Genomic DNA, 23055 nt, shown 5'->3' with positions numbered 1-23055 from the left:
TGAGCCTGGGAGGCAGAGCTTGCCGTGAGCGGAGATAGCACCACTACACTCCAGCCTGGGCGACAGAGCAAGATTCCATCTCAAAAAAAAAAAAAAAAAGAAAAAAGAAAAAAGAATGTGATATAAATGGAATCATACAATATGTAACCTGCTAGGATTGGTTTGTTTTCCACTCAACATAATTCCCTAGAGGTTCATCCAAGTCGTGAATATTTATCTTTTCTATTCCCCAGTAGTTTTCTATGGTATGGACGTATCCGTTCGCTTAACCATTCACATGTGGGTGTTTCCAGTTTTGGGTTATTATGATAAAACATCTGTTACAGATTTTTATGTGAACATAAGTTTCCATTCCTTTGGAATTGCCCAAAAGTGTAATTACTGGATGATATGGTAGCTGCATATTTAAACTACATTAACAAAAAAATTGTAGTAAAGGCTGGGTGTGGAGGCTCATGCCTGTAATCCCAACACTTTGGGAAGCTGAACAAACAAATAATGGTAAAGGCTGGGCCAGGTGGCTCATGCCTGTAATCCCAGCACTTTGGGAAGCCAAGGGGGGGTGGATCACCTGAGGTCAGGAGTTCAAGACCAGCCTGATCAACATGGTGAAACCCCGTCTCTACTAAAAATATAAAAATTAGCCGAGTGTGGTGGCAGGCACCTGTAATCTCAGCTACTCAGGAGGCTGAGGCAGGAAAATCCCTTGAACCTGGGAGGGGGAGGTTTGCAGTGAGCTGAGATTGCGCTATTGCACTCTAGCCTGGGTGACAAGAGTGAAACTCCATCTTAAACAAACAAAAAACCCAAAGACATTGTGGTAAGAACACAACATGTGATTTGCCTTCTTCTTCCTCTTCTTTTTTTTTTAGAGACAGGGTCTGTTGCCCAGGTTGAAGTACAGTGGCACAATCACGACCCACTGCAGCCTCAACCTCCTGGGCTCAAGCAATCCTCCCACCTCAGCCTCCCGATAGCTGGTACCACAGAGCATGCCGCCACATCCGGCTAGTTTTTGTATTTTTTGTAGAGACGAAGTTTCACCATGTTGCCCAGCCTGGTCTTGAACTCCTGAGGTCAAGCGATCTACCTGCCTTGGCTTCCCAAAGTGCTAGGAATACAGGCGTGAGCTACTGTGCCCGGCCGATCATTTTAATTTTTTTTTTTTGAAACTTCATTCCGTTTTCCATAGCAGCTACACTGCTTTGCATTCCCACCAACGGTATGCAAGGGTTCCAATTTCTCCACACCTCTGACAACACTTGTTGTCTTTTTGTTGTTGTTATTGTTTTGGGTTTTTTTTGAGACAGAGTCTCACTCCGTCGCCCAGGCTGGAGTGCAGTGGCACTGTGGGGAAAAGAAAGAGAGATCAGACTGTTCCTGTGTCTAAGTAGAAAGAAGTAGACATAAGAGACTCCATTTTGTTCTGTACTAAAATAAATTCTTCTGCCTTGAGATGCTGTTAATCTGTAACCCTAGCCCCAACCCTGTGCTTGCAGAGACATGTGCTGTGTTGACTCAAGGTTTAATGGATTTAGGGCTATGCAGGATGTGCTTTGTTAAAAAAGTGCTTAAAGGCAGTATGCTTGGTAAAAGTCATCGCCATTCTCTAATCTCGAGTACCCAGGGACACAATGCACTGTGGAGGGCCGCAGGGACACAATGCACTGTGGAGGGCCGCAGGGACCTCTGCCCAGGAAAGCCAGGTATTGTCCAAGTTTTCTCCCCATGTGATAGTCTGAGACACAGCCTCATGGGAAGGGAAAGACTTGACTGTCCCCCAGCCCGACACCCGTAAAGGGTCTGTGCTGAGGAGGATTAGTGAAAGAGGAAGGCCTCTCTGCAGTTGAGATAAGAGGAAGGCATCTGTCTCCTGCTCGTCCCTGGGAATAGGACGTCTCCGCGTAAAACCCGATTGTATGTTCTTTTTTTTTTTTTTTTTTTTGAGACGGAGTCTGGCTCTGTCGCCCAGGCTGGAGTGCAGTGGCCGGATCTCAGCTCACTGCAAGCTCCGCCTCCTGGGTTTACGCCATTCTCCTGCCTCAGCTTCCCGAGTAGCTGGGACTACAGGCGCCCGCCACCGCGCCTGGAGAGTTTTTTGGTATTTTTTAGTAGAGACGGGGTTTCGCCGTGTTAGCCAGGATGGTCTCGATCTCCTGACCTCGTGATCCGCCCATCTTGGCCTCCCAAAGTGCTGGGATTACAGGCTTGAGCCACCGCGCCGGGCCCCGATTGTATGTTCTATTTACTGAGATAGGAGAAAACTGCCTTATGGCTGGAGGTGAGACATGCTGGTGGCAATACTGCTTTTTAATGCACCGAGATGTTTGTGTAAAGTCAAACATAAATGTGGCCTACGTGCACATCAAGGCACAGCACCTTTCCTTAAACCTATTTATGACACAGAGATCTTTGCTCACATGTTTTCCTGCTGACCCTCTCCCCACCATTACCCTATAGTCCTGCCACATCCCCCTCTCCGAGATGGTAGAGATAGTGATCAATAAATACTGAGGGAACTCAGAGACCAGTGCCGGCGCGGGTCCTCTGTATACTGAGCGCCGGTCCCCTGGGCCCACTGTTCTTTCTCTATACTTTGTTTCTGTCTCTTATTTCTTTTCTCAGTCTCTCGTCCCACCTGACGAGAAACACCCACAGGTTGTGGAGGGGCTAGCCCCCTTCAGGCGCGATTTGGCTCACCGCAACGTCTGCCTCCCAGGTTCAAGCCATTCTCCTGCCTCAGCCTCTTGAGTAGCTGGAACTCGAGGCATGTGCCACCAGGCCCAGCTAATTTTTTGTATTTTTAGTAGAGATGGGGTTTCACGGTGTTAGCCAGGATGGTCTTGAACTCCTGACCTCGTGATCCGCCTGCCTTGGCCTCCCAGAGTGCTGGGATTACAGGCGTGAGCCACTGCACCTGGCCTGTTGATGTTTTTAATCACCATCTTGACAGTTGTGAGGTGATATCTCATTGTGGGCTTGATTTGCATTTCCCTGATGGTTAGTGACGTGCAGTATTCTTCTTATTACAATCCTATGTTCTATATCCTATATTGCAAGGGGTATTGTTGCCGATGGTTTATTGTAATGAAGGTGGAATTGATCCATACAAAGATAAAATTAATTTTTCTTTTTTGAGACAGATTTTTGCTTTGTGGCCCAGGCTGGAATTCGGTGGCACTATCTCAGCTCACTGCAACCTCTGCTTCATGGGTTCAAGTGATTCTCCTGCCTCAGCCTCCCAAGTAGCTGGGACTACAGGCACCCGCCACCATGCCCGTCTTATTTATATATTTTTAGTAGAGACAGGAGTTCTCCATGTTAGACAGGCTGGTCTTGAACTCCTGACCTCAGGTGATCCACCCACCTTGGACTCCCAAAATGCTGGGATTACAGGCATGAGCCACCTCACCTGGCCAAAATTAATTTTTCTATGCCAGGCTGGGTGTGCTGACTCACACCTGGCCTGGTGTGCAATCCGAGCACTTTGGGAGGCTGAGGCAAGAGGATCACTTGAGCCCAAAAGTTTGAGAACAGCTTGAGCAATATATTGAGAACTCATCTTTACAAAAAATACCAAAAATTAGCCGGTGTGGTGGCACATACCTGTGGTCCCAGCTACTCGAGAGGGTGACGTGGGAGGATCGGTTGAGCCCAGTAGTTTGAGATGAGTCTGAACAACATGGTGAGACCCCGTCTCTACAAAAAATTAAAAAATTAGCCAGGTGTGGTGGTGTGCACGTTTCATGTAAATAGAATCACACTATATGGGACCGTTGATATCTAGCTTCTTTCACTCAACGTAACGGTTTTGTTTTCTTCTTTTCTCTTTTTTACAAAAGTTACCTTGATCAGCATAATGTTTTTATTTGGGTTATTTGTCTTTCTATTTTTGAGATTTACTAAGAGTTCTTAGTTTTTATTGTGGGTTTTGTTTTTTGTTTTTTGTGTTTTTTTTGAGAAAGTCTTGCTCTTATTGCCCAGGCTGGAGTGCAATGGCACGATCTCAGCTTACTGCAACCTCCCCATCCTGGGTTCAAGCGATTCTCCTGTCTCAGCCTCCCAAGTAGCTGAGATTACAGGCGCCCACCACCACATCCAGCTAATTTTTTGTATTTTTAGTAGAGACAGGGTCTCACTAGGTTGGCCAGGCTGGTCTCGAACTCCTGACCTCAGGTGATCCACTCACCTCGTTCTCCCAAAGTGCTGGGATTACAGGCGTGAGCCACTGTGCCTGGCCCCAAGAGTTCTTTATATATTCTGAATAGTAGTTCCTTATGAGATATATGATTTGCAAATACAGTTAGCCCTTCATATCCAGTTTCCTTACCCATGGATTCAATAAACCACAGAGTGAAAATACCTGGAACGAATCAAATAAAAAGAATACAACAATAAAAAGAATACAAATAAAAATGTATAACAACTATTTATATAGCATTTATATTTCATTAGATATTGTAAGTAATTTAGAGATAATTTAAAGTATATGGAGGGCTGGGCATGGTGGCTCATGTAATTCCAGCACTTTGAGAGGCCAAGGTAGGCAGATTACTTGAGGTCAGGAGTTTGTGACCAGCCCGGCCAACATGGCAAAACCCCATCTCTACTAAAAATACAAAAATTAGGGACGTGGTGGTGTGCACCTATAATCCCAGCTACTACGGAGGCTGAGGCAGGAGAATTGCTTGAACCCAGGAGGCAGAGGTTGCAGTGAACCAAGATTGCACCACTGCACTCCAGCCTGGGTGACAGAGCGAGACCCTGTCTCAAAAAAATAAAATATAAATAAATAAATAAATAAAGTGCATGGAGGATGTGCATAGGCCATATGCAAATATGCCATTTTATATAAATGACTTGAGCATCTGAGCATTTATCCCATTCTGTGGGCATGACAGGTTTTTGTGTGAACCAGTTTAAATTTTTTTTTTACATTATACTTTATTAATTAATTTATTATTATTTTTTGAGACGGAGTTTTGCTCTGTTGCCCAGGCTGGAGGCTGGAGTGCAACAACACGATCACAGCTCACTGCAACCTCCGCCTCCCAGGTTCAAGCCATTTTCCTGCCTCAGGTTCCCGAGTAGCTGGGATTACAGGCATGAGCCACCATGCCCAGCTAATTTTTTTTGTATTTTCAGTAGAGAAGGGGTTTCACCATGTTGGCCAGACTGGTCTCGAACTCCTGACCTCAAGTGATCCACCTGCCTTAGCCTCCCAAAGTGCTCGGATTGCAGTTGCGAGCCACTGCACCCAGCCTATACTTTATTTTTTAGAGCAGTCTTAGGTTCACAGCAAAATTGATCAGAAGGTAGAGAGATTTCCCGTACACCTGCTGCTTTCATACTTGTATAGCTTCCCCTACAATCAACATCCCCCAGGCGCAAGTGCATGACAGTAGCTAGTCTGTTACAATTGATGAACTGACACTGATACATCATTATCACCCACAGTGGATAGTGGATAGTTTACATTAGGGGTCACTCTCAGTTGAACATAGGTTTTTATTTCCTTTGGGTAAACAACCAGGAGTCTTTTTTTTGAGACAGGATCTCACTCTGTTTCCCAGGCTGGAGAGGAGTGCAGTGGATTGATCATAGCTCCCTGCATCCTCGACCTCCCTAGCTCAAGCAATCCTCCCAAGTAGCTGGATGCCACCATGCCTGGCTAATTTTTGTATTTTTTGTAGAGATGGGGCTTCACAATGTTGCCTAGGCTCGTCTCCAACTCCTGGGCTAAAGCGATCCTCTTGCCTTGTGCTCCCAAAGTGCTGGGATTACAGGCATGAGCCACCATACCAGGCCCTGAGTCTTGTGGTAAGGTTAAGTTTAATTCTATTTAAAAAGCCCAACCAACCTATTTTCCAGAGTGTCTATACCATTTTGCATCACCATCAGCAATGTATGAGCGTTCCAGTTGCTCCATACCCTCACCAACACTTGATATTGTTTATTTTTTAAAAGTCATTCTTGAATGGCTGGGCATGGTGGTTCATGCTTGTAATCCCAGCACTTTGGGAGGCCAAGGCGGGAGGATCATGAGGTCAGGAGATCAAGACCATCCTGGCTAACACGGTGCAACCCCATCTCTACTAAAAATACAAAAAAATTAGCCAGGTTTGGTGGCAGGTGCCTGTAGTCCCAGCTACTTGGGAGGCTGAGGCAAGAGAATGGCGTGAACCCAGGAGGTGGAGCTTGCAGTAAGCCAAGATTGCGCCACTGCACTCCAGCCTGGGTGACAGAGCAAAACTTGGTCTCAAAAACACACACACACACACACACACACAAACAAAACAAACAAACAAACAAAAAATTAGCTTGGCATGGTTGTGCACACCTGTGGTCCCAGGTACCTGGGATGCTGAGGCAGGAGAATCGCTTGAGCCCAGGAGGCAGAGATTGCAGTGAGCCAAGATCATGCCACTGCACTCTAACCTGGGCAAGAGTGAGACTCTATCTCAAAAAAATAAAACATCATAAAATAATAATAATAACATCAATGCGCACCCCAGAACTTCATCTAGCTTGTTCATGTTCCCAGTGCAGTGATGCAATCACGGCTCACTACAGCCTCAAACTCCTGGGCTCAAGCAATCCTCCCACCTCAGCCTCCCGAGTAGCTGGGACCACAGGCATGAACCAACACGTCCAGCTAATTTTTGTATTTTTAGTAGAGACAGGGCCTTGCCATGCTGCTTAAGCTGATCTTGAACTCCTGGCGTCAAGCGAACCTCATGCTTTGCCTCCAAAAGTGCTGGGATTGCAGGTATGAGCCACCTCACCCAACCAAAACCGAATTTTTTTTTTGAGATGGAGTCTCGCTCTGTCGCCCAGGCTGGAGTGCAATGGTGTGATCTCGGCTCACTGCAACCTCTGCCTCCTGCGTTTTCAAGCAATTCTCCTGCCTCAGCCTCTGGAGTAGCTGGGATTACAGGCATGCACCACAAGAGCAGGTTAATTTTTATAGTTTTAGCAGAGACGGGGTTTTGCCATGTTGGCCAGGCTGGTCTTGAACTCCTGACCTCAGGTGATCCACCTGCTTCGGCCTCCCAAAGTGCTGGGATTACAGGTATGAGCCAATTCACCCAGCCAAAATCTTTTTTTTTTTTTTAAATCTCAGATCCTGAGAATGACCATATGAGGTAGGTATAATGTAATTTTCATCTCATGAATGAGGTTCAGAGAAGTCAGGTGACTTGCCCAGGGCCACACAGCTAGTGGGCAGAGAGCTGGAATTTGAGCTGGCGTGTGCCCATAGCCCTTCCGTATACCCTCCCTGTCTTTTGAGTGTGCCCCGTAACCCCAGCCTCACCTGGTGGTGGCAGATGTGGCCTCCCCACTGAGGGCTTCTCTGTGATGTCCCACAGCCCTCATCCTCACCCATGGACACATTCAGGCTGTTGTCCAGAGAGCCTGGCTGTAATTTGAGTCTCACCAAGCAGGGGGTGACGGTGTGGGTGGGCGGGTGACAGCCAGGGCAGGGAGATTTGCCCAGACACTGGTACACAACAGCCTGGCAACCCGTGTGGCCCCGAGGAAGCTGGGAGCCTTCAGCGTGCATCCCCGAGTCTGGGCTGTGGTTCACACCATGGGCAACAAGCAGACAGTCTTCACACACGAGCAGCTGGAAGCGTATCAGGTAGAGGGGTCAGGAGGGGTCCTCAGTGGGTTTGACAGCTTTGGTTCCGTGGTCTGGGAAGTGGGAACAGAATCCCTTCATCCGGGTGTACCGTCTGCCTGGGTTCCTGGTTCGTTCGGCTCTGTGTGTGGCAGCATTGGGCCATCTGTGTGAGTGTGGGGTGGAGGGAGGAGGCCGTGGGAGGAGGCCCCAGAGGCAGGGTTTGGGTTAAGACAACACCTCTCTCCACAGGACTGCACGTTTTTCACAAGGAAGGAGATCATGAGGTCAGTCCAGGGAGGTGGAGAGAAAAGATCTGGAAAAACAACTTTCTATTCATTGCTGGAGGATATTTGCAATTTGGGGTGTGTGTGTGTGTGTGTGTATGGTCCTTCTTCCCTTCTTCCCTTCCTCCCTTCTTCCCTTCCTCCCTTCCTCCTTTCCCCCCTCCTCCCTTCCTCCCTTTCTCCCTTTCTCTCTTTCTCCCTTTCTTTCCTCTTTCGTTCCCCTCCCTCCCTCCCTCCCTCCCTCCCTTCCTTCTTTTCTTTTTTGAGATAGGTCTCTATTGCCTAGGCTGGAGTGCAGTGGTGCAATCGCGGCTCATTGCAGCCTCGATCTCCGAAGATCAGGTGATCCTGCCACCTCAGCCTCTCGAGTAGCTGGGACCACTGGTGCGAGCCGCCATGTGCACCTCATTTTTGTATTTTTTCGTAGAGATGGGAGTCTCACTACGTTGCCCAGGCTGTTCTTAAACCCCTGGGCTCAAGCAATCCACCTGCCTCAGCCTTCCAAAGTGCTGGAATTACAGGTGTGAGCCACCATGCCCAACTGGTATTTCCAATTTGATGGGACTCAAATGGGGAAGGGGGGCAGGTGTGGTCAGTGCATGGAGGCAGAGATGGAAAAGCTGAGAAGTCACATCTTGTCATATTGTCCCAGTCTGTAGGCTGATGAGCTTGGGCTTTCTCCCAAGGGTGGCAGGGAGCCATGGAGCATGCATGAGCAGGGCAGAGAGCATCAGCTTGTTAGAAAGAGTCTCCTGAGGCTGGGCACGGTGGCTCACGCCTGTAATCCCAGTACTTTGGGAGGACAAGGCAGGTGGATCACCTGAGGTCAGGAGTTTAAGATCAGCCTGGCCAACACGGTGAAACCCCGTCTCTACTAATAATACAAAAATCAGCTGGGCGTGGTGGTGGGCGCCTGTAATCCCCGCTACTCGGGAGGCTGAGGCAGGAGAATTGCTTGAACCTGGGAGGCGGAGGTTGCAGTGAGCCGAGATCACGCCACTGCACTCCAGCCTGGGTGACAGAACGAGACTGCGTCTCAAAAAAACAAAATGAAAGATAAAGATTCTCCTGAGACTGGGACTTGAGGCTGGGAGCCCAGGTGCAAAGTCCAGAGCCCACTACGGGTTGCGGGCTTGGCATTAAGGTGAGGGTATGGGGAGGTGGCCCAAGGCTGCTGCATGTCCCTGGTGTGACCGAGCACGATGGGCACAGATGAGAATCCCATATCATCACTCAGCCTGTGGGGCCATTGTCCAGGGGCCCCGGCCCATGAACTTGGAGCTGTGAAACCCAAGCTGGCCAGGGTTCGGCTGCAGTGTGATCGGGGCCGAGGCCCCAATTGTGTAGTAACAGGACATCCATTATTGATGGCCACACCTTTTACTCGTGAGCCCCATTGTCTGGGTGAGGACAGCTTGCAGGGTCACCTTGGCCATCATGATCAAATTACCGATGGGGAAACTGAGGCTCAGACAGGGTAGGGCTGACCCCAGGCTGAAGGGTAGATGCACAGAGCCCCAAGGCGGTTGAAGGCTGACATTTCGTCTGTCCCAAACTTCTTGCTTATCAGATAGAATAACCAAGGCACAGAGCGGGAGAGGAACTTGCTCAGAGCCATACAGAAACCTAAACCCAGGATATTCCCTGAGGGGACCCCGACAGGGAACTGAGTGGTCAGGAGGGAAGTTCTAGGTCTCCCCACCCTACCTTCATTGAGTTCCTAGTCATCATATGACCCAGGGACTCGTGTCTCTCTCAGAGAGAGTCCCTAGCAGCTTGGGAACCTCAGACCCACCAAGGATGGTCTCTGCAAGGCTGCTGCTCAGCATGCCCTAATGAAGGTATGGTGTCACCAGGTGAGGGCATCTGAGTGGAGAACTGGCCTTACAATCTAGATAGTGTGTGTGATATTCAGTTATTTGCAAAATGCCTTTTGTCTGCCCTTTAGAAAAACATGAATATTAGCTGTGTGCCTCTGCTCTGACCCGTTTGAGGAAACCGTCCCCCCCCTTTTTTTTTTTTTTTTTTTTTTTGAGATGGAGTCTCATTCTTGTTGCCCAAGCTGGAGTGCAGTGGCATGATCTCGGCTCACTGCAACCTCCTCCTCCCGGGTTCAAGTGATTCTCCTGCCTCAGCCTCCCAAGTAACTGGGATTACAGGTGCCTGCCGCCATGCCCAGCTACTTTTTTGTATTTTTAGTAGAGATGGGGCTTCACCATGTTGGCCAGGCTGGTCTCGAATTCCTGACCTCTGATGATCCGCCCACTTCAGCCTCCCAAAGTGCTGGGATTATAGGTGTGAACCACGGCACCCAGCCCCTTCCTCCCATTATGAGGAGAGGAACGGAATGTATGAAAGTGAAGGTATCTTTGGAGGCAGGGTCTTGCTGATAACATGACGATATCCAGAGATGTGTGGATTATAGAGGATTCTCTGAATGCTTGCTGTGATCTGGCCATAAGCACCCTCCCTTCTCCCAACTCCATCTGCCTTATAAACTCCTACTCATGCTTCAAAGCCCAGCACCAATGTCCCTTTTCCAGGAACCCCCTTTTCCCTAGCTTGCTTTCCCCAGTCCAGTCTCCCTTTGTCCTGTGGCCCTCTCTGCACCTTGGCCCTGCCCCCAGGGAGGTAGGGGTGCCTGTGTCGGGCTCTGTATGCTTGAGGTCCAGGCCCAGGGCTGAAGGTTCTTGGGGACACAGTATCCCTCGGTGTGCAGTGAGCAGCTGTGAATGTGAAAGAGAAGGGACTTGGCCGGGCGCGGTAGCTCACGCCTGTAACCCCAGCACTTTGGGAGGCCGAGGCAGGTGGATCATCTGAGGTCAGGAGTTTGAGACCAGCCCGACTAACATGGTGAAACACTGTTTCTACTAAAAATACAAAAAAATTAGCTGGGCGTGGCGGGGTGTGCCTGCAATCCCAGCTACTCAGGAGGCTGAGGCAGGAGAATTGCTTGAACCTGGGAGGCAGAGGTTACAGTGAGCTGAGATTGTGCCACTGCACTCCAGCCTGGGCGACAGACCGAGACTCCGTCTCAAAAAACAAAGAAGGGACAAGCCTCTTGCCTGCTCCCTGCTCCCAGCCTTTCCCAGCTTTTTCCTCCCCACATCAGGCTCTTCTATCGCTACCAGGACCTGGCCCCGCAGCTCGTGCCCCTCGACTATACCACCTGCCCCGACGTGAAGGTGCCCTACGAGCTCATTGGCAGCATGCCCGAGCTGAAGGTACACCCAGACCATGGGACAGACAGGGGAAAAAATAGTAGAGATGTCTCTCGTTGCATTCCTCCGAGGTCGGTGCTGCGGTTATCCCCATTTTACAGATAAGAAAACTGAGCCTCAGAGAAGTTAAGACACTTGTTCATGGTCACACAGCTACAATGTCACAGAGACAGGGTTAAAACTCAGAGTTGGCTGGCGTGGTGGCTCAAGCCTGTAATCCCAGCACTTTGGGAAGCCGAGGCGAGTGGACCACCTGAGGTCAGGAGTTCGAGACCAGCCTGGCCAACATGGTGAAACCCTGTCTCTACTAAAAATACAAAAATTAGCTGGACGTGGTAGCACATGCCTGTAATCTCAGCTACTAGAGAGACTGAGGCAGGAGAATTGCTTGAACTCAGGAGGTGGAGGTTGTAGTGAGCAGAGATCTAGCCACAGTACTCCAGCCTGGGCGACAGAGTGAGACTCTGTCTCAAAAAACTCAGAATTGGGAGAATGAAATGAGATAATACAGGTAACAAACTCAGTACAGGGTGTGTTTTGTGTTAAGTACTCAGAGAACGTTAGTTCTTCTTGTAATAGGAGCTGCTAAATGCAGATTTTTTTCAGCAGGATGTTTGACACATGGTTTGTGCATCCAAGGGGAACTTGTGGGTTGAGTAACTGACTGTGAGTAGGGCTGATTTTATTGCAAGTGACAAAAACCTTATTTGAGAGGGACAGAATGGATTGGATCAGAATGGATTGCCCCTGAACAACAACAAAAAAATCCAGAGGCAGGGACAGTGTCAGGTATGGCTGGACTGTCATACCTGACAGGTATGACAGGTATGGCTGGAACCAGGGCCTCTGATGATGTGCTCAGGAATCTCCCCCCATCTCTCGGCTCCTTCCAGGAAGAGGTTTCAGTCTAAGGCAGCCTCTCCTCTTGAGGTTGTGAAAGGACCTCTCAGCCACTCAGCTTTAGCTTCTGTGAGCTTTGCAAGCAGCAGTAATGAGGTCCTCTCCCTCCCAATTTTTTAGAAAAATGTCCCAGGGCAGTCTCTGATTGGCTAGCTTGAGTCACATGCCCATCCCAGAGCCAATCACTGTTGCCAGGTGAATGGAACTCTCTGATTGGCCTTGCCTGGGTCACATGGCTGCTCCAAGAGCTGGAAGTGGGGTCAAGGTTGCTCTGACCACAGCGGCAGAGGGTGGAGTTGTCCAAAGTCCTGTCCAGGGACCATGGAAGGGAGTGGGTCTCGATGGAGAATACTTGGAGACTCCCAGAAAGTGGGTGCTCAGAGTGAGACCACATGGACCCCCAGAGATCCTGGGGGTCGGAGGGTGGCCTCCCAGCTTCCTTTCTCTCCCCAGGACAACCCGTTCCGCCAGAGGATTGCCCAGGTCTTCTCCGAGGATGGGGATGGCCACATGACCCTGGATAACTTTTTGGACATGTTTTCTGTGATGAGTGAAATGGCTCCCCGCGACCTCAAGGCTTACTATGCTTTTAAAATTTATGGTGTGTGCATGGCCCTGGGGTTGGGGAGCATGGGGATGGGATGGGGAGTGGGAACTGGGTGGGTGGCACCCACATCACAAATGTCTCCCCAGAGGTTTTGAGGCCCTGCGTGACCCTGTCCTCTACCCCACTCCAATGCCTCCCCAGCTCATTTATTTGCTAACTCTATTCCAGCCCACACGGGCCTTGTTGTTCGCCTCTGGGCCTTTGCCTCTGCTGAACCCTCTGCCTAGAACACTTTTCACCTGGCTCCTTATTTACTTATTTTTATTTATTTATTTTTTTTTGAGATGGAATTTCGCTCTTTTTGCCCAGGCGAGAGTGCAGTGACTCAATCTTGACTCACTGCAACCTCCGCCTCCGAGGTTTGAGTGATTCTCCTGCCTCAGCCTTCTGAGTAGCTGGGATTACAGGCACATGCCATCACACCCGGCTAATTTTTGTATTTTTAGCAGAGATGGGGTTTCGCCGTGTTGGCCAGGCTGGTCTCGAACTCTTGACCTCGGGTGATCCGCCCGCCGTGGCCTCCTAAAGTGCTGGGATTACAGGCATGAGCCACCGCGTCCAGATCCCCTGGCTGATTCTTATCCTTGAAGTCTAGGTTGAAAGTAGGCCTCTCCCCATTCATCCCCCTATCCCACCATCCTATTTCTCTTCTAGCACCAGGCAATGCTGCTTAATTTCTTGTTCCTTGACCTGTTCACTTCTTATTGACTTTGTCCCTGAGAAGACTCAAAGGTACTGACAGTATCTATTTTGCTCACCATCTGTCTTCTGAGCCTGGCTCAGTAAATATTTGTTGAATGACTGAATGAAAGAAAAACAGTTATCTTAGTGCCTGGCACCTTGTGTGCACTCAATAAATACTTGGTTTTTTGTTTCGTTTGTTTTGTTTTTTGCTTTTGTTTTTTTGAGACAAAGTCTTGCTCTGTCCCCCAGACTGGAGTGCAGTGACGCGATCTCAGCTTACTGCAACCTCCGTCTTCTGGGTTCAAGCAATTCTCCTGCTTCAGCCTCCTGAGTAGCTGAGATTGATTACAGGCGCCTGCCACCATGCCTAATTTTTTGTATTTTTAGTAGAGATGGGGTTTCACCATGTTGGCCAGACTGGTCTCGAACTCCTGACCTCAGGTGACCCACCCGCCTCAGCCTCCCAAAGTGCTGGGATTACATCTCTACTAATTTTTTTGTATTTTTGTATTTTTTGTATTTTTAGTAGAGATGGGGTTTACCATGTTGGCCAGGCTGGTCTTGAACTCCTGACCTCAAGTGATCCACCCACCCCAGCTTCCCAAAGTGGCAGGCTTACAGGCATGAGCCACCGTGCCCTGCCACCATAATACTTTTTTTTTTTTTTTTTTGAGGCGGAGTCTCACTCAGTCACCCAGGCAGGAGTGCAGTGGCCGGATCTCAGCTCACTGCAAGCTCCGCCTCCCGGGTTCGCACCATTCTCCTGCCTCAGCCTCCCGAGTAGCTGAGACTACAGGCGCCCGCCACCTCGCCCGGCTAGTTTTTTGTCTTTTTTTAAGTAGAGATGGGGTTTCACTGTGTTCGCCAGGATGGTCTCGATCTCCTGACGTCGTGATCTGCCCGTCTCGGCCTCCCAAAGTGCTGGGATTGAGCCACCGCGCCCAGCCCATAATACTTTTTGAGTGAGTACATGAAAAATAGTTATCATGTTGCCCAACACGTAGTAGGTGCTCAATAAATACTTGTTGCATGAATGAATGAATGAATGAATGAATGAATGAATGAATGAATGAAAAAGTTATCAGAGTGCCTGGCACACAATAGACACTCAATAAATACTTGTTGAGTGAGTGAAGGAATGGAAAACAGTTATCATGGTGCTCGATACATAGTAGGTGTTCAATAAATACTTGAATAAATGAATGAAAGAGCTCTTACAGTGTCTGGCACATAGTAGGCACTCAATAACTATTTTTATTTATTTATTTATTTTTTACTGAGACAGAGTCTCGCTCTTGTCGCCCAGGCTGGAGTGCAATGGCACGATCTCAGATCACTGCAACCTCCGCCTCCCAGGTTCAAGCGATTCTCCTGCCTCAGCCTACCTAGTAGCTGGGATTACAGGCACCCACACCACGCCCTGCTAATTTTTGTACTTTTAGTAGAGATGGGGTTTCACCATGTTGGCCAGGCTGGCCTGGAACTCCTGACCTCAGGTGATCCACCCATCTCAACCTCCCAAAGTGCTGGGATTACAGGCATGAGCAACTGCGCCAGGCCGATAACTATTTTTCGAATGAGCAAATGAAAAATTATTATCACAGTGCCAGGACACAGTAGGTACTCAATAAATACTTGTTAAGTGAGTGAATGAATGAAAATTGCACTCAATAAATACTTGTTGAGTGAGTGAATGAATGAAAGTCAGTTACTGTGATGCCTGACACATAGCGGATGCTCAATAAATACTTGTATGAGTGAATAAAAAAGTTATTATAGTGCCTAGCACCCAGCAGGCACTCAATACTTGTAAAAATGAATGAATCAGGCAGGGTGCAGTGGCTCCCACCTGTAACCCCAGCACTTTGGGAGGCTGAGGTGGGTGGATCACCTGAGGTCAGGAATTTGAGACCAGCCTGGCCAACAAGGGGAATCCCCTCTCTATTAAAAATACAAAATTTAGCCGGGTGTGGTGGCAGGCACCTGTAATCCCAGTTACTTGGGAGGCTGAGGCAGGAGAATTGTTTGAACCCGGGAGGTGGAGGTTGCTGAGCCGAGATTGCGCCACTGCACTCCAGCCTGGGCAACAGAGCGAGACTCCATCTCAAAGAAAAAAAAAAAAGAAAGAATGAAAAAGTTGTCACATAAGTACTTGTTGAATGAATGAATGAACTCCCAGCAAGTCCCTGCCCAATTTTAAGGAAAGTTCCAGATTTTACAACAAGGTCTTGGGTGCCCTCCCAGGGCCTCAGTTCCTCTTTTTTTTTTTTTTTTTTGAGACGGAGTTTCACTCTTGCTGCCCAGGCTGGAATACAGTGGTGAGATATAGGCTCACTGCAACCTCCACCTCCCGGGCTCAAGTGATTCTTCTGCCTCAGCCTCCTGAGTAGCTGGGATTACAGGTGCATGTCACCACACCTGGGTAATTTTTGTATTTTTAGTAGAGACGGGGTTTCACCATATTGGCCAGGCTGGTCTCGAACTCCTGACCTCAGGTGTTCTCGCCTCAGCCTCTCAAAGTGCTGAGATTACAGGTGTGAGCCACCGTGCCCGACCTTGTAACATAGGCACAGTATGTGCCCACAGCCGGCCCAGCCCACCTGCCACCTGCTGTCACTCCCCATCCATCCTGCTCTGCAGATTTTAACGACGACGACTACATTTGTGCCTGGGACCTAGAGCAGACGGTGACCAAACTGACTCGGGGGGAGCTGAGCGCCGAGGAGGTGAGCCTGGTGTGTGAGAAGGTGCTGGATGAGGCTGATGGAGACCATGATGGTCGGCTGTCCCTGGAAGACTTCCGGAACATGATCCTCCGGGCACCAGACTTCCTCAGGTGATGCTCTCCACCACCACCCACAGTCCATTTGCACATCTGAAGGGGCTCTTATGGAGACGGTTCACAGACTCTGTTTCCGAAAATTCCTCTATGCATTCTTTTGTGACCTTGGGGAACTTTCTCAATTTCCCTGGTCTCAGTCCCTGCATCTGTAAAATGGGGATAATTAGGGACCCCCTGGGCACCTCCTGCGGGTGGATACACCTCTTTCAGCAAGCAGAATGTGGCTGGACTTCAGCCCTTATTGCCTCAACAGTTTGCAGTGAACAGACTGTGCAACTGTACTTGGCAGCCTTTGGGGAAAATCAGCCCCCACTGCAGGGCAAAGTATGGCCAATAGGCCAATCTGACCCAAAGCCTGGTTTTGTACCTCCTGTGAGCTAAGGATGGCTTTTAGATTTTCAAAAGATTGAAAAACAATAAAAGAATAATAATATTCCAACCAGGTGGGGTGGTTCATGCCTTTAATCCCAGCACTTTGGGAAGCTAAGTGGGGAGGACCTCTTGAGCCCAGGAGCTTGAGACCAACCTGGGGAACATAAGGAGAGTCTATATCTACAAATAAATAAATAAATAGCCAGGTGTGGTGGTGCATGCCTGTAGTCCCAGCTACTTGGGAGGCTGAGGTGGGAGGATTGCTTGAGCCGAAGAGGTGAAGCCGCAGTGAGCTCTGATTGTGCCATGCACTCCAGCCTGGGTCACAGAGTGAGATTCTGTCTCAAAAATAAATACATTTAAATTTTTTTTAAAAAATTAAAAAAAGATTATTCCATGACACATGACAGTGATACGAAATTCAAATTTCTGTGTCCATCAATAAAGTTTTTTTTTTTTCTTTTGAGACGGAGTCTCGTTTTGTAGCCCAGGCTGGAGTGCAGTGGTGCAATCTCGGCTCACTGCAAGCTCCGCCTCCTGGGTTCATGCCATTCTGCTGCCTCAGCCTCCCGAGTAACTGGGACTACAGGCGCCCGCCACCACGCCCGGCTAATTTATTTTTGTATTTTTAGTAGAGATGGGGTTTCACCGTGTTAGCCAGCATGGCCTCAATCTCCTGACCTCGTGATCTGCCTGCCTCCGCCTCCCAAAGTGCTGGGATTACAGGCGTGAACCACCTTGCCTGGCCCATCAATAAAGTTTTATTGGCACACAGCCACACCCGTTTGTGTACATTTTGTCTGTGGCTGCTTGTGTGCTTCAACAACAGAGTTGCGTCATGGTGTAAAGTTGAAAACATCAACTATTTGGCCATTCACAGAAAAAGGTTTGCTGAACCCCAAATTAATATATGGAGAAAATTCAGCACAGCTCCTGGCACACAATAGGTGTTTAATAAATTGCTGTTGCTGCTACTATTATTTTATAATTTTAAAATTTCACTTTATTTTTTATTTTTTGAATTGACAAATAATGATTGTACATATTCATGGGGTACACAGTGATGTTCCTTTTTGTTTGTTTTGTTTGTTTTGAGATGGAGTCTTGCTCTGTTGCCCAGGCTAGAGTGCAGTGGTGCGATCTCAGCTCACTACAACCTCCGCCTCCGGGGTTCAAGTGATTCTCCTGCCTCGGCCTCCCGAGTAGCTGGGATTACAGGCATGTGACACCACACCCAGCTAATTTTTGTATTTTTAGTAGAGACAGGGTTTTGTCATATTGGCCAGGCTGGTCTTGAACTCCTGACCTCAAGTGATCCACCCACTCTGGCCTCCCGGACTGCTGGGAGTACAAACATGAGCCACCTTGCCCGGCCTGTTTGTTTTGAGACAGGGTCTCACTCTGTGACCCAGACTGCAGTGCATGGTGCAGTCGGCTCACTGCAGATTCCAACTCCTAGGCTCAAGAGATCCTCCCACCTCAGCTTCCCAAGTAGCTGGGACTACAGGGCCGAGCCCAGTGGCTCACACCTGTAATCCCAGCATTTTAGGAGGCTGAGGCAGTAGTCTCTACTAAAAATACAAAAATTAGCCTGGGCACGCTGGGGCACACCTCTAGTCCCAGCTACTTGGGTGGCTGAGGCAGGAGAATCACTTCAACCCAAACCTGGGAGGTGGAGGTTGCAGTGAGCCAAGATTGCGCCACTGTACTCCAGCTTGAGCAAGACTCTGTCTCAAAAAAAAAAAAAAAAAAAAAAGTAGCTGGTACTACAGGTACGTGCCACTGTGCCTGGCTAATTTTGTTTATTTAATTAATTAATTAATTAATTTTTTTTTTTTTGAGACAGAGTCTCGCTCTGTCACCCAGGATGGAGTACAGTGGCGCTATCTTGGCTCACAGCAACCTCCACCTCCCAGGTTCAAGCAATTCTCCCTGCCTCAGCCTCCTGAGTATCTGGGATTACAGGCGTCCACCACCAGCCTGGTTAATTCTTGTGTTTTTTAGTAGAGATGGGGTTTCGTCATGTTGGCCAGGCTGATCTTGAACTCCTGACCTCAGGTGATCTGCCCACCTCGGCCTCCCAAAGTGCTGAGATTACAGGTGTGAGCCATCATGATCGGCCTGTTTTTGTTTTTATCTATAACCTGAGACGGTGCTGAAAATGTTGAGATAGGGTCTCACTCTGTTGCCCAGGCTGGAGTGCAGTGGCACAATCACAGCTCACTGCAGCCTCTACCTCTTGGGCTCAAGAGCAATCCTCCCAACTCAGCCTCTGGAGTAGCTTGGACTACAGGCACACACCACCATGCCTAGCTAATTAAAAACCTTTTTTTTTTTTTTTTGTGGAGACAAGGTCTTGCTTTGTTGCCCAGGCTGTTCTCAAACTCCTGGCCTCAACTGATCCTCCTGCCTTGGCCTCCCAAAGTCCTGAGATTACAGGGGTGAGTCACTGCGCCAGGCCACATAATGGCTTCGATACATATAATGTATGATGAACAGATCAGGGTCATTAGCATATCCACCATCTCAAATGTGTATTATTTCTTTGCGTTGAGAACATTCAGTATCCTCCTTCTAGCTATTTGAAACTTTATATCATATGGCAGGGTGTGGTGGTTCATGCCTGTAATCCTAGCACTTTGGGAGGCTAAGGTGGGTGGATCGCTTGAGTACAGGAGTTTAAGACCAGCCTGGACAACATGGTGAAACCCCATCTCTACAAAGAAACAACAACAAAAATTAGCTGTCAATGGTGGTGCACGCCTGTGGTCCCAACTACTCGGGAGGCTGACGTGGGAGAATCGCCTGAGCCCAAGGAGGTGGAGGCTGCAGTGAGCAGTGATTGAAGCGCTGCACTCCAGCCTGGGAGACAGAGTGAGATCCTGTCTCAAAAAATTTTTAAAAGGCCAGGCATGGTGACTCATGTAATTCCAGCACTTTGGGAGGCCAAAACGGGCGGATCACCTGACGTCAGGAGTTTGAGGCCAGCCTGGCGAACGTGGTGAAACCCCGTCTCTACTAAAAATACAAAAATTAGCCAGGCGTGGTGGCGGGTGCCTATAATCCCAGCTACTTGGGAGGCTGAGGCAGAAGAATCGCTTGAACCCTGGGCATTGGAGGTGGCAGTGAGCCGAGATCACACCACTGTACTCCAGCCTGGGTGACACAGTGAGACTATCTCCCCACCCACCACCCCAAAAGAAAATTTTTAAAAAAAGGAAAATAAAAAAAGAAAAAGAAAAAAGGCTGGGCACAGTGGCTCACACCTGTAATCCCAACACTTTGGGAGGCCGAGGTGGGCAGATCACTTGAGATCAGGAGTTCAAGACCAGCCTGGCCAACATGGTGAAACCCCGTCTCTACTGAAAATAGAAAAAGTAACTGGGCATGGTGGCATGCACCTATAATCCCAGCTACCCGGGAGGCTGAGGCACGAGAATCACTTGAATCCAGGAGGCAGAGGTTGCAGTGAGCCGAGATCACACCACTGCACTCCAGCTTGGGCAACAGAGCGAGACCCCCGTCTCAAAAACAACAACAAAAAATTAAAAAAGTAAAGGCACGTGCTCTCAACCCCTGTGGGGGTCCCCCGGCCTAGGGTTGTTGGAGAGGTCCACACGGCATCCTTCCTGCCTGTCCCAGGGAATTGCCGTGAGCGTGTTGAGGGGGAGGAGGAAAAGAGATTGTCCACTCCCTGAAGGCATTGACTCTTTTTCTCTCTACACACAGCACCTTCCACATCCGAATCTGATGGCACCACAGAGAAGCCGGGCTATAGGAGAACGGGGTGACCCCTCACCCACTGTGGACTCTGGTTTCTAAGAATAAACACAAGTCGCTGAGTCACACCTGCTGGGAGGACACATTTTTCCACCTTAAAACTGGAAGACGGGAGGGAGGCAGTCTAGAATCTTATCTTTGACTTTGCTGTGTGACCCTGAGTATGGCCACACCCTCTCTGAGCCACGATCTCCCTGTTTGTGCAAGGAAGCGGTGACTCCTAGATCATCCTCACTGTGAAGGCTGGACATGCTTTGTTATGGGTGTCCGTGGTGGGGATGAGGTGGGGAGATCGGGCCCATGCTGTCCTACCCCAGGGTTCCCACCCCGAAAGCCAAACCTCACCCTTGACTGCCCTGAGTCATCAAAGGGACTGACACTTTTACTCCCGGGCTGATTCATTAGAGCTGCCAAGAGAAGACCTCTGATTGGGAGGGATGGGAATGTCATTCACTGAGGTGGCTACTGCACTTTACAGTTTATGATGCATCTGTCCCCTAACGTGATTTTGACCCCCCCATGACATCCCTGCAGGGTTGGCTGAGGATCACGCCCTCATTTGGAGGCAGCAGAATGACTTGCTTAAGGCCACCCCACAAGTCATTTGCAGGGTCGGGCTTGAACTCAGGTATACCTCATACCGGATCCCAGATGTCTGAACCTTGTACATTTGGGGAACCCCACACCCCCTCCACCTCAGGTTGCCCCAGGGCCTCCATCTATGCCCCAGTCAGTCCAAGGAGTAGTTACTCCTGCAACCAAGACCAGCCCCTGGGGACCTTCCCAGACACCTCCATTGTACGGTATGTCATGTCTAGAGAGCTCACTCCCATCCTAAACCCCTAATAAATTAAGCAGCTGCTGGACCGGGCACGGTGGCTCAAGCCTGTAACCCCAGCATTTGGGGAGGCCGAGGCGGGCAGATTGTCTGAGCCCAGGAATTCGAGACCAGCCTTGGCAACATGGTGAAGTCCCGTCTCTAGCAAAAATACAAACATTAGCTGGGTGTGGTGGTGCACGCCTGTAGTCCCAGCTATTTGGGAGGCTGAGGTGGAAGGATCGCTTGAGCCCAGGAGAGGGAAGTTGTAGTGACTGGAGATCGTGCTACTGCACTCCAGCCTGGGCAATAGAGCGAGACTCTGCAAAAAAAAAAAAAAAAAAAAAAAAAAATGGAGCCAGGCACAGTGGCTCATGCCTGTAATCCCAGCACTTTGGGAGGCTGAGATGGGCAGAGCCCCTGAGCCCGGGATTTGAGACCAGCCTGGGCAGCATGGTGAAACCCTGTCTCTACCAAAAATACAAAAATTAACTGGATGTGGTAGTGCATGCCTGTAGTCCCAACTACTCAGGAGGCTGAGGCAGGAGAATCGATTGAACCAGGAGGCAGAGGTTGCAGTGAACCGAGATCAAACCACTGCACTTCAGCCTGGGCGACAGACTAAGACTCTGTCTCAAAAAAAAAAAAAAAAAAAAGAAAAAAGAAAAAGAAAGAAAAAAGAAAAACACCTACTGTGCACCAAAGCCCCAGGTTTTACATGCATTCTGCTGGTTCATCCTGAAGAGGGACTGCTCTTCTCATTTTCCAAGTAAGAAAGTAGGCCCAGAGATGTATAGACTTGCCAAAGGTCACACAGCCCCACAACCTAGGATTCCCTCCACCATCATGGCCCTGTGACGCCTCCTCCGTCCCCAGCCTTTTTTTTTTTTTTTTTTTTTTTTGAGATAGAGTCTCGCTCTGTCACCCAGGCTGGAGTGCAGTGGCTTGGTCTTGGCTCACTGCAACCTCTGCCTCCCAGGTTCAAGCTATTCTCCTGCCTCAGCCTCCTTAGTAGTTGGGATTACAGGCGTGAGCCACCACACCTGGCTAATTTCTGTAGTTTTTAGTAGAGATGGGGTTTCACCATGTTGGCCAGGCTGGTCTTGAACTCCTGACCTCAGGTGATCCACCTGCCTTGGCCTCCCAAAGTGCTGGGATTACAGGCATGAGCCACTGCACCCGGCCAATTTTTTTTTCTTTTCTTTTCTTTTTTGAGACAAGGTCTCTCTCTGTTGCTCAGGTTGAAGTGGGGTGATCATGACTCACTGCAGCCTTGAACTCCTGGGCTCAGATGATCCTCCCGTCTCAGCCTCCCAAATAGCTGGGACTACAGGCGTGTGCCACTACACTTGGCTAATTTTTTGAATTTTTGTAGATATGAGGCCTTGCCATGTTGCCCAGCCTGGTCTTGAAATCCTGGGCTTGAGCGATACTCCCACCTCAGCCTCTTGAAGTGCTGGGATTACAGGCATGAGCCACCACACATGGCTGCCTCTTCCCTTTTTTTTTTTTTTTTTGAGACAGAGTCTTCGTTCTGTCACCCAGGCTGGAGTGCAGTGGTGCAATCTTGGCTCACTGCAAGCTCCGCCTCCCGAGTTCATGCTATTCTCCTGCCTTAGCCTCCTGAGTAGCTGGGACTACAGGCGCCCGCCACCACGCCTGGCTAATTTTTTGTATTTTTAGTAGAGACGGGGTTTCACTGTGTTAGCCAGGATGGTCTCGATCTCCTGACCTTGTGTTCTGCCCGCCTCGGCCTCCCAAAGTGCTGGGATTACAGGTGTGAGCCACCACACCTGGTTGCCTCTTCCCTTTTTAAAGGTAAGAGGCTCATGTGCTTCTCCTGAAACCAACACTGATGATGTCCAAGCACCTACTGCACACCAAGCCCTCAACACATCTCGTCTCCTTCATCTGTATGAAAACC

At 49.2% G+C, this 23055-nt stretch overlaps 1 protein-coding gene across 1 annotated transcript; it reads left to right on the top strand.

The window, feature by feature from the left end:
• Positions 1 to 7506: 7506 nt before the first annotated feature.
• On the top strand, positions 7507 to 20382 carry CIB3 (calcium and integrin binding family member 3). Its single transcript, XM_015440711.3, has 6 exons — positions 7507 to 7642; positions 7874 to 7908; positions 11021 to 11132; positions 12483 to 12630; positions 15961 to 16156; positions 20264 to 20382. Exons 1-6 carry the CDS (start codon positions 7592 to 7594, stop codon positions 20283 to 20285), a joined length of 564 nt encoding a protein of 187 aa, XP_015296197.2. The 5' UTR covers positions 7507 to 7591; the 3' UTR covers positions 20286 to 20382.
• Positions 20383 to 23055: the final 2673 nt, after the last annotated feature.

This window comes from Macaca fascicularis, chromosome 19 (genome assembly GCF_037993035.2).
Source record: "Macaca fascicularis isolate 582-1 chromosome 19, T2T-MFA8v1.1".
NCBI classification, from domain to species: domain Eukaryota; kingdom Metazoa; phylum Chordata; class Mammalia; order Primates; family Cercopithecidae; genus Macaca; species Macaca fascicularis.
This window is presented reverse-complemented; position numbering and strand designations above follow the sequence as displayed.